The sequence below is a fragment of the Bos grunniens genome, chromosome 21 (genome assembly GCF_055505025.1).
Source record: "Bos grunniens cultivar Pamir isolate PY7600 chromosome 21, Bosgru_T2T1.0, whole genome shotgun sequence".
Classification (NCBI taxonomy): domain Eukaryota; kingdom Metazoa; phylum Chordata; class Mammalia; order Artiodactyla; family Bovidae; genus Bos; species Bos grunniens.
The window spans coordinates 15100250-15110964 of NC_141185.1; the positions used below are offsets into that span (position 1 = coordinate 15100250).

Consider the following 10715-nt stretch of genomic DNA (forward strand, 5'->3'; position numbering starts at 1 on the left):
GCAGCACACCAGTACCTGCTTGCCCGGCTCGTGTACCAAGGAGGGCACAGTGCTCTTGAGCTGGAATGTAGTGACATCACTGGCAGAGTTACATTTTTCATTTAATATGTACTACATAACCACCCTGCATACGGCAGAACATTAGGAGGCCTGGGGGTTATAAAGAATGACATTTAACCAGTGGAAAGACGTATCTATATTGCATTTAAAAATGAGAAGGGCAAGGTCTTTTCACAGTCTTTCAATGCCCCACTAGGAGAATCATCCATAAATCCCTAAATGTCCTAGAATAAAAATGAGTGCAATAATTACTATGAAGTAATAAACACAAAGATGTATGTAAGTCACTGTTGTATGTGCCAGGAGATACAATCTAAGAATTATCCTAGAGTCAAAATGAAAGTCAGAGCTACTGGCCTGCTCATCACTTCTTAAAACAATCTATCAGATATGTACCATTTTACAGCTGAGGAAACAGAAGCTTAGCAAGGGTGACTTGGCCGAACTTGATCAGCTTTTAAACTGCTTTCTCTCTACCTTAGAAAATGCAATCTCAAGGTGTAAGTGCTGTGGTTCAGAATTAAAATATTAAATCGATTAAAATCTTTTCATAAATTAATTCTAAGACATAACCTTTGATAATTTCTTATTGAAGTTACCATGTTCCCACCTCAGTACCTAAACTGTAACTCACAGTGGCTTATGAACTGGATTGGTGACTTTTATCTGTATACAGTGGCTCCTAGACAGGTGTTGGCCTTTCAGCTATTGGTGAGCTACCCTAGAGACACATGCCATGGGGTAAACTTTACTGAGCCAATTAGTGCACCTTGAATATTGCTGAGAATTAGTCATATGAATGAGCCTGGTCTGCTACCTAACATCTGAACATGAGTTACTCTTCTACACTGATCCTCAACATAGGTTCATTAAGGGTTATACTCCAAGATGTAAACTTCCCACAGTAAAATAAAATATGCATCATACTTGGTCCAAAATGATAAAACTGAAACTTAAAAAAGACGTCTTTATTGAAATAAGTTAATGCAGTGGGCCTGAGAAAACCCACATCAGTTGGTTAGGGCAATAAGAGCTTCCACCACGTTGCCCATGTGTTCCCTCAAGCTCCGTTCTGCTGCTGCTCGGGAGATCTCCATCTCTGTCATCTGCAGGGAAAGGATCAATGATTTTACCGAAGTCTCCTGGGCAATAAGGTGCCAGCAAAACGTAAAGACTCCACTTGTTCAGGAAACAAGACATACTCCCCACCCACACAGTAGTTAGGCATTCCTACTCACTATCAGCTCCAGATCTTCCTTCTTGATGGTGACTTTTGCCAGTTCCTTCTCCCTGAAAATATTCAGGTACTTTAGTCCTCATTTTCTACCTCCACCATAAACTCCCAGAAAGGATCATGCCCAGTTGTGCCTTACAAATAAATGACTTGATAAACACTGTTGACTGAAAATACAAAAGGACTCCCCCTCGCCTAACATCCCATCCCACCCCATCCCCTGGAATATTTATAGCAGGCAGGTGTTGCCAGGTGGCCTTTCCTTCCACCAACAAAACAGTAAAGTTGTAAATCTTAGGTCTTCAGAAATTGGTGATAGAGCTGAAGAACAACAAACAGTACGTAGTACAAAAGCCTAACGATGCCTTTTTTTTCTGGGGTAGAGTGGGGCGGGTAGGTAAGACTTACCGCTCCTGTTTGGCTTTCTGCTCCCTGGACCGTCTATCTCCAATCACGGACATGGCCTATAGGAAAGACAGATCAAGTTACTGCTCTGCTACTCACAATTCCTAACAACCTAATACCAGTAACAAGCGAGTGAGGTGTGGATTCACAATTCACAAACGTAGGATTCGGGCCTACGTTTAGTTCAATTCTGCGCACCTGAGACCCATTTTAAACCCCATCTCCATCAAGCGGAGGGGCCCAGTGACGGTTCAGTTTCCCTCTCGCCTCCTCCCACCAGCGGGATGCGGGCCCCTCCTGGAACCAGGCTTGCCGTGTCGGCCTCCGAGCCCCGTCTGCTCTCATCCCGCCCAGACACGCTGCCCGGCCAACCTCACCGTCTCCAGATTGGAACTCTGGATCTCCTTCTCTTCCGCATAGTCGGTGACTCGCTCTAGATCCGCCGCACCACTGTCATGCTTCCGTGGCTTCTCCGGAGGCCGCTCCGGACCGCTCGTCTCTGTCTCCAACTCCAGCTCCACGTCCCCCTCCGTCGCCATATCGATCCCAACGCGCAGCCCCACGGACCCGGCCCCGCCTTAGAAGGACTTCCGGCAACTACCTCGCAACTTCCGCCGGGACGGCGGGGAGGCGGGGCTGGCCCTGGGCCACACCTTCTTTAGTGCGCTGGTTCTAGAAGCTTCAGCAAGCAAAGCAGTTCGTTTTTCAGACTTCCTTTCGGGTTTGTACAGTGTTTTCTGCCAGGCCGTGTCCCAGACCTAACCCATCACCACTGCAGACCATCCCAGCCTTTCTTAAACTAGGACCAGCCCACACACGGCAAGGAACTCTGTTCAAGATGAATGACGTCTAATCCTAAACCAATTAAGAATGCTAATCTGTAGACCAGATAGGCAAACTGCTCCCTAATCTGGGGAGAACAGCCTGAGAAACCCAAGGGCCCTGGGAAGAAAGTAGTTTCACAGGGATATCTGCATTTTCCACCACCCGGGGGGTCGGTGTTCTTTTCCTGGTATCCCTTCCCATTCTGCCTTAAACTGCCTTAAACAACCCGGGACTGCAGGAGTCCAATGGGCTGAGGACGAAAGAAAGATTCTACTTTCTCATCTGCCTTCCATCTGGTGGACCTGGGCTTAATCCCTGGGATAAGGATGGTGGGTGAAAAAGCGGTCACAAGTCCCAACACCTCCCTCCGCCTGGCACCGCAACGCAGGGGAGTCAACAGTGTCATAGTGAGTCCTCCCTTCTATCAGGTGAGAGGGTACGTGGGCAGAGAACTCCCCCGAGCAAGAGCTGTCTGAAAAGGGGAAGGGAATGGTGGCTGAAGCTGTGGAGGAAAACCCACGGGAGCTGGTAAATATGGCTGACCTGCCATTTACTGCTGAGGCCCTTCTGCTGCTTTGGGTCTAAGACTACTGATCATTAAACCTCTCCTCCCATGTTCCTGGTACCAGATGTTTAGGTCCTGGGAAAGATTAAGAGGCCAGATGTGACAGGCTCTTAGGAAGTTCTGCCAGTTATGTTAAGCTCTTACGATGAAAGCTCTACCTGACGTCAGTGTAAAGCAATCTTAAATAGCTTGGAACCAAACAGTCTGAGAATTCCTAAATCAAAGAGAGGGGAGGGGAAAATTTTGGAATTCAGCCTCATGGGTTGACCTCACAAATGTAGTGATGTAAGCCTATCCTCAGCAAGTCTCTACCTTGCTGCCCTGCATCTGCTCTACCCTCAGGTGTCCTGCTGCGGGCCTGTTCCCTGTACCTGCTGCTGCCCTTCTAAGCGGCCCCCTCTCACAGAGCCTCCCTGTAGCCGCCTGTTCTACATCCTCCTCCACATGGGGACCTCAGCAGTCTGCTGCCTCCTGCTGTCAAGGACAGTGGTGGAGAGAGTTTGGGGCAAGGCACATGGGGTACGTGGGAGGGCTGGGCTGCAGCAGGAAAGGATAACAGGAGAAAAGTCTGAGGTAAACGAGATTTGGACTGAGGGTAGGGGACAGATGAGTGGACGCACCCACGAGTAGGTACTTCTCTGTGCATGACGACTTGTCCAGCCATTTCTCACATGTGCCTTCCCTTCAGATCCAGATGCCCTCAGGGCTGTGTGCCCATCTGTTTGGCCACTCTCACTGCCCAGTGCTGCGCGGCTCTGGGGCTGTATACCGCCTATGTGCAGGAACTGCCACCTTCCACCTGCTGCAGGCTGTGCTGCTGATCGACCTCCACTCCCGCACCAGCCTAAGAGCACAGCTACATAATAGGTCTGTGTGTACTCTTTGGGTGGGGAGAGGACAGGGAGGGAAGTAGACACAAGCTGAGTAAAGGAAATTTCCAGATGAAGTCATAGCACTGTAAAAAGACAGAGAACAGGTTTAAGTCCCTGCTTCCACTATACTTGCTGTGTAACCACAAGCCACACACTTTCCCTCTTTGATCTTCTAGTTTTCTGAAATGGAGGTAACAGTGGAGTTACTATATGCAAACCCTCTGTCAACTCTAGAACACTGTCCAGATGTCATTTAGGTATCAGGGTCAGAATTTGGAATAGGCTGTGATCAGCCTGTCGGTTCCTCCCTTCCTCTACTTAGTCTCTCTTCTCCCCTTTCCTATAGTTCTGCTTTCTCCTGCCTATTCTGAGACATTTTCTTTCCCTCTTAACCAGTTTCTGGCTCCTCAAGCTGCTACTCCTGCTAGGTCTCTGTGCTGTTGCCTTCTGCATCCCTGATGAGCATCTCTTTCCAGGTACGTTCTATTTCATCCTAATTAACAGGTGTAAGCTCAAAGATTTTCTAAGAAAAAAATCTTCCCTGGCAGTCCAAACACTTCCAATGCAAGGGATGCACATTTGATCCCTGTTTGGGGAACTAAGAACCCACAAGCCTTGTGGCACAGCCAAAAAAAAAAAAGGTAGGAAGACGACCAGGAGTAATGATATGATCAGTTACATTTTCCTACTGGTGCCTCACCTGCAGCCTGGCATTACATTGGCATATGTGGCGGCTTCACATTCATCCTGCTGCAGTTGGTGCTTATTACTGCCTTTGCTCATTCCTGGAACAAGAACTGGTAAGGAGCACATAACCCTGAAAGCTTCCTGGGAAATGTGACATTACTAGACCCAGTCAGGTTGGGCAAAGGACATGACAGGTTGATGATCCCAAAGCTTCCAATTAAGCAGTATGGAAAAACTCAGGAATATGATGGCTGTAGGCCAAGTGGGATAGGCAAGTCTCACCAGTCTTTTGGGAGAGGGGGAATAGCTGATAATGGGTAAAAACAAGAGCTGGAGCCCCAAGCCACTGCCCACCTCCCACCCTTAGGCAAACAGGTGCAGCCCAAGACTGCCGCTGGTTCCTGGCTGTGCTGCTGACCACCCTAGGATTCTACAGCATGGCGGGCGCAGCAGCCGCACTCCTATTCCACCACTACACGCACCCCGCTGGCTGCCTGCTCAACAAGATGCTGCTCAGTCTGCACCTTTGTTTCTGTGGCCTCCTCTCCTTCCTCTCCATCGCTCCCTGCATCCGCCTCAGTGGGTACATGCCTTACAGCATTAAAGATTTGGGAGGCCTTTAGTATAGCAAATTCCACCATCCTTAGTCACTTCAGTCATCTCTCTACAACCCCTTTGCAACTCTATGGACCACAGCCCACCAGGCTCCTCTGTCCATGAGATTTTCCCATGGCAGACTTACCATGGAGCCACCAGGGAAGCCCAGATAGCAAATTTCATTTGCCTCCCTAATCTCAACCATTCTCTGCTTCCTCCAAAGGGTGGGGAGACAGAAGCACAGATGAGGGTAGGGGTGAAGGAAACTAGAACCCAGTAGGCTAAAGCAATGATTTCCGTTCTCCCCAGAGCAACCTCGCTCTGGCCTTCTACAAGCCTCTATCATCAGCTGCTATATCATGTACCTGACATTCTCTGCACTGTCCAGCCGTCCTCCAGAGAGGGGTAAGGAAAGGACCCGGATTCTTAACAAGGTTTACCCATGCTAAAACCGTTTTCGCTCCTGCCAAATACCTAGCTGTTTGTTCTCATCATCTTTCTCTTCTGTTGCCTTGCCCTTTCTCAGTAATCCTTCAAGGACAGAATCACACTCTGTGCCTGCCTGGCCTGAGTAAAATGGAATCCCACACACCAGATACTTCTCTGGCAGTGATGAGTGCTGGCATCATGTATGCTTGCGTGCTTTTTGCTTGGTGCGTAAAAGTGTCAAGGGAAAGGTGTGAGAAGGGAGGATGCTCACAAGGACAGGGATGGTTAGGAGATAGTCTGGGGCCATGGTTTATTTAAACTTTAAAGGAAGGTAAGAGGAAATCTCCCCACGAACAAAAACAGTTTCTAAGAATAGCACCCATCAGATGATCTGTATTTGAGGAAGGGGACAAGGGAAATGACTTGAGAAACTTTAAAAGCACAAAAGATTTCAGGGCCCTCACATGAAAAAATTTCAAAATTTGGCGGGGAAAGGGCTTTGGGAGATCACTACCCTCCTGAGTTACTAATATGGACCAGCTGGCAGTAAATGCTGTCAGGTAACCCTCCTGCTATTTGACTGTATCAACTTGAAAACCATCTCTTCTCAGCAACGAGGCTTCTTATCTGGCTGAGGTATTTGGGCCCTTGTGGATTGTCAAGGTTTACAGCTATGAGTTCCAGGTGAGGATGGGTAGCTCAATATCCCCAGTACCCCAACCCCCTTCACACATAGCAACACACACACACACATCCTATCAACCTCTACCCAAAATGCTCAGATTCTAGCTGCTGTTACCTTTTATTGAGTACCCACAATATGCTAGGCACTGTGCTAGATACTTTACATACACAATCTCATTTAATTTAATCCTCACAACAACCCTGTGAGGTAGGTGTTTGCTCCATTTTACAAATGGAGAAATTGAGGCACAGAAGGTTAAACATCTTACCAAAGTCCCCATAGCCAGTCATATACTGGAGCTAGAATTTGAACCCAGGTGTGCCTCCACTTGTCACCCCACACCCATCTTTTTAGAGGAGGAGTTTCCTGTACTATTTCCCAGACATTCTTTTTCCAACATGCTGCCTTTCATTTCACAGAAGCCCTCACTCTGCTTCTGCTGCCCTGAAACAGGGGAGCCAGAGGAAGGCGAGTGTCAAGTGAGGATCCGTAAGTGTAGACTTCTGTAGAATGCCAAAGAGTGCAAATGCCTTTGTGAAAGAGGCTGGGGAAGGGAAGAGGTGTTTCAGCAGCTCTGCTACCAGCACTTCTTTTCTCTCTCTCCAGGACCAAGAGGTGTGGCTGCAAGACCAGCTGACCAAGAGACCTCTCCAGCTCCTCCAGTGCAAGTCCAGCAGCTTTCCTATAGCTATTCTGCCTTCCACTTCGTCTTCTTCCTTGCATCACTTTATGTCATGGTTACCCTCACCAACTGGTTCAGGTAGGATGGAGGGGGGCCTGGGATACTCTTCCGAAAACCTAGTTGTTTTAGGGAAAAGAGCACTTCAAGGCCAGTCCGGAGTTCTCCCGAGACACACGAGTCTACCATATTCTTTGGTGGGGCAGCAGGATAGCTCTAAGCTCTGAAAGTCACGGACCTGCCGACTCTCTAACCAGAGACTTTGGTTCCACAGCTATGAGGGAGCAGAGCTGGAAAAGACCTTCATCACAGGTAGCTGGGCTACCTTCTGGGTCAAGGTTGCCTCATGCTGGGCCTGTGTATTCCTCTATCTGGGGCTGCTACTAGCACCATTCTGTTGGTCCCCAACCCCAGACCCCCAGCATCCTATCTTAAGGCGACATTGTCATCGTGTATTGCCAAATGACAAATATCCAATCTAGGTACTTTCAACAAACTGGAGTTCCCTTGAATGTGTACCCCTAGTCTTAACTCAAAGGAGCTGTCCAGCCCAAGAGATTCCTCGAAGACACAATGGGAAGTTACCTCCCTTTAAGTTGAAGTCAGTAGTATGTCTGACTTGAAAAAAGTGGCCACACACACCCTAATACCCTGGGCAGAGTATCTGACTCACTGGAGCTACCGTTACTTCTTCAACCCAGCTCAAGAGCCTGATTCCAAGTCAGCAGCTCAGCAATCACTGCTAACCCAGCAGACAGTGGGCACCAGCTCATTCCTGGCTCTTATGGTAGAAATGTGGGCAGGGAAAGACCAAAGGGGACCAAAGACTTACTTGGCTCTGCCTTTGGCGATAAAAAGGAAAACAGGAGTCCACCTCTGGGTACAGGGATGTAAGAAGCCCAGAACCCTAGAACAAACCAGGACATAGGAAGAAAGGCGCACAGATACTACCCTAAGTTTTACTCCTGATGTTGAGGGCAAAGGAAATGGGAAGACAAAATCTACCCTCATTCCATGAGGAATGACAGAAGAGAATGTGAACACTTGAGAGCAGCTAACCATGGGAACTCCGGCAACAGCAGGGTCTGGGCCAACTTTCAAGCATAGCAACAAACTGAGGAAGAATGAGGAAGAGGGAGCATAAATTTAGGTCTTGCAGCCTTCCTTCTCAGGACCTCAACTCCATCCTTAGGATGATGTTCCAGGTCTGAGTGGGGGACAAAAACCACAAAAAAGAAGTCCCTACAGCTCTTAGAGGATTTCTCTACCACATACCCAATACCTGTCTGTTGCAGTACAATAAAGAATTTTTCTGTGATGTTTAAACTTAACCTACATATTCACAACCTTTTAGAGTGTGAAATTCCCTTCCCTTTTGGTGGGAAAGGGCAGCCATTCCTCCATCCCCATCCCCCCAAATCCCCAGTCAAACCAGGCGCTCAAGGAATTACAAAGCTACTTTTAATACTTTGGGGTGAGCCCCACAGGAATAAAAAACACTGGGAAGGGGTAACCCTCTCACCCCCAGGAGTGGCCCAGGGGGAGAGAGGCTACCTGAGGGGTAGGAAGCACAAAAGGGACCCGCTGCAGACTCAGGGCAAAGGGAATGCCATCGGTGCTGGGACCTGTGAGCACTACAGGAGAAAACGCGAGCGTGATGGGACTGGCTCCAGGCACACAGGCGAAGGGCAAGAGGGTTGGACACGAAGCCACAAAGCTACTTGGGTTCCTCCTTCTTCTCGTTTGCCTTTTTCTGCTTCTGCTGCATGATCTCCGAGTCCCTAGGGGTAGAGATGATGGGGCACTGGGAGGTACCAGAGGGCAAAAAGGACAAGATGCAGGGGTATGAAGGGCACAAAGGATAAGATGGAAGTGGATGGGACAAAATTCAGCATATGGCTGCTGTATTCCCACCCTAGGAGAACAAGAGGAAGAGAGCTGAGGCTCAAAAGGCAATCAGTCTCTATCTGGCTGTTGCCCAAGGGGTCAGAAGTCTGGCCACACAGGCCCAAGGCTATTCTGTGCCGAGTACCACACCCCGCCACACCAGTGAGAAGGTTGGGAGAAGGGAGGGCAAATGAACAGCAAGGAGGGCCAAAAGTACGGGGCTGTCATAACCACTACTGCATTTGAAATGTGAAACTCCCTGCCCTTGCCCTTAAGGTCAGACCCGGGGGCACTCAGAAACCAGACCGAGGGCAGCACCCGTCCCAGTCCCTTCCTGTAACTCTGTGAACTAACAATTTAGAGGGTGAGAGGAATAAAACCCTAGAGGAAACAATGCACTCTGCCCCTCACGGCTAGTCCAGATGTAAGCTCAGAGCTAACTTTTCCAGGTACAACCCTCGGTCTAAACCCAGGTCTCACCCCAGCCTCCCCTCCCCTCCCTGGGGCTACCTCTGCTTGCGGGCGGCAGCAGAAAGCCCGTCATCTCGGCGCTTTCCCTTAACCGAGTCGCTCTGCTTTTTCATATTCTTCTGGCGGGCGAGCTCGCGCTGGTTACCGCCTAGAGAAAAAAAAAATTAAAGATGAGACGCGAGGGCCTTTGCGGTCGCACACCGGCGACCCTCTCCCCTCACCAGACACCAGTAGGCTCCCACACTTCATTCCCGGGGCGCCGACACCGGCCCGTTTGGGCCCTGGGCTGCAGATTCGGCGGGGGAGGTGAGGTGGGGGGAGCTGCCACGGGGCAGGTCAAACTGGAGAGTGGACAGAGGACGGTTCTGAGGAGCCTGCTAGAGGCGTGTTTCGAATTTCGGCGCAGCATGAGGACCCAGACAGGTAGTGGCGGTGTCTGCAGACGGTCTGGGTCTCTGTGGGGGATGGGCAGGGATCCGGAGTAGGGGGCTCTGGGTCTATCACAGGCGCGCAACTCTTCCCACACCGCGGAGAATCGAGGAGGGCCTTTGCAGGCCGAGGAGCGGGAGGGTTGGCGGGGAAGGTTCTCAAGAAGTGGCGGTGGGCAAAGGGTCGATTTCCGGGCTCCGAGTGTGAGGGTGGCTAAAGAGCGCTCCCAGAGAAAGGTCTCCCTGGGGAAGCCAAGAGGAGGTTAATGCCGAGGTTCGGCAGTCGTGTTCAGGGTAAAGGGGAAGAAAAGGGCAAGGAGAGAGGATCTCAATGCTCACGGGTCATGGCGACGGCAACGGCTCCGGCCTGCCTCCGTCGCGTCCCCTCGTTCAGTACGACGTTACAGGCCCCGCCCCTCTCTCGCAGCGTAAGAAGTCGTCTTTTCCTCCCCGCCCCTTCGCGCCCGGGCGCCGATTCCTATTGGCCAGGAAGAAACACATGTGGCCGCGGGCCACGCTGGAACTCCGGCGGACGAGAAGGGGAGGTTCGCAGGCCGAGCGCGCTGCGTGGGGCGGGGCTTTCCGAGCAAGTCGATAGGTCGGGTGGAGAGAAAGTAGGCCAGGTCATGTGACCAGGGTCGGGGGAGGGAGGGGTGCGGCTGGCGATGTGGCACTCCCGCGGGCTCGGGCACGTGACCTGGCAGAGTGACCTCATACGGGGACGGTTTGGGAGACAAACTCACCCAGAGGGAACGCCTGGGGAACAGAGTGGGGAGGCTTCGCGGGGACTGAGATGGTCTGACTGGTGCTGTTAACCAAGACTGGAACAAAACGCCGGTATTACTTGGGATCCTTCCCAACTAACCACCTATTTGAACACTTGAGTGCACA

General features: G+C 50.5%; 3 protein-coding genes across 5 annotated transcripts; 1 reads left to right on the top strand and 2 right to left on the bottom strand.

Annotated features, from left to right (window-relative positions):
- Window positions 1-1013: 1013 nt before the first annotated feature.
- Window positions 1014-2260, bottom strand: HYPK (huntingtin interacting protein K). Of its 2 annotated transcripts, XM_086363256.1 has the most exons (4): window positions 2077-2260; window positions 1703-1758; window positions 1299-1350; window positions 1014-1166 (listed from the first exon to the last, which is right to left on the bottom strand). In XM_086363256.1, exons 1-4 carry the CDS (start codon window positions 2236-2238, stop codon window positions 1071-1073), a joined length of 366 nt encoding a protein of 121 aa, XP_086219382.1. In that variant the 5' UTR covers window positions 2239-2260; the 3' UTR covers window positions 1014-1070. The 2 variants fall into 2 exon arrangements, with proteins under 2 accessions (XP_086219382.1, XP_086219383.1); XM_086363257.1 differs by lacking the exons at window positions 1014-1166; window positions 1703-1758 and having other exon boundaries at window positions 1291-1350.
- Window positions 2261-2850: 590 nt separating this feature from the next.
- Window positions 2851-7588, top strand: SERINC4 (serine incorporator 4). The gene is made up of 12 exons (XM_086363260.1): window positions 2851-2952; window positions 3432-3608; window positions 3778-3956; window positions 4358-4437; window positions 4668-4761; window positions 5016-5227; window positions 5555-5650; window positions 5772-5898; window positions 6286-6358; window positions 6779-6827; window positions 6966-7119; window positions 7313-7588. The coding sequence occupies exons 1-12, from the start codon at window positions 2851-2853 to the stop codon at window positions 7518-7520; spliced, it is 1551 nt and encodes a 516-aa protein (XP_086219386.1). The 3' UTR covers window positions 7521-7588.
- An 894-nt stretch (window positions 7589-8482) lies between these two features.
- On the bottom strand, window positions 8483-10221 carry SERF2 (small EDRK-rich factor 2). 2 transcript variants are annotated; one of them, XM_086363258.1, is made up of 3 exons: window positions 10164-10221; window positions 9436-9544; window positions 8483-8819 (listed from the first exon to the last, which is right to left on the bottom strand). In XM_086363258.1, the coding sequence occupies exons 1-3, from the start codon at window positions 10168-10170 to the stop codon at window positions 8756-8758; spliced, it is 180 nt and encodes a 59-aa protein (XP_086219384.1). In that variant the 5' UTR covers window positions 10171-10221; the 3' UTR covers window positions 8483-8755. The 2 variants fall into 2 exon arrangements, with proteins under 2 accessions (XP_086219384.1, XP_086219385.1); XM_086363259.1 differs by having other exon boundaries at window positions 8483-8842.
- Between the last annotated feature and the right edge of the window lie 494 nt (window positions 10222-10715).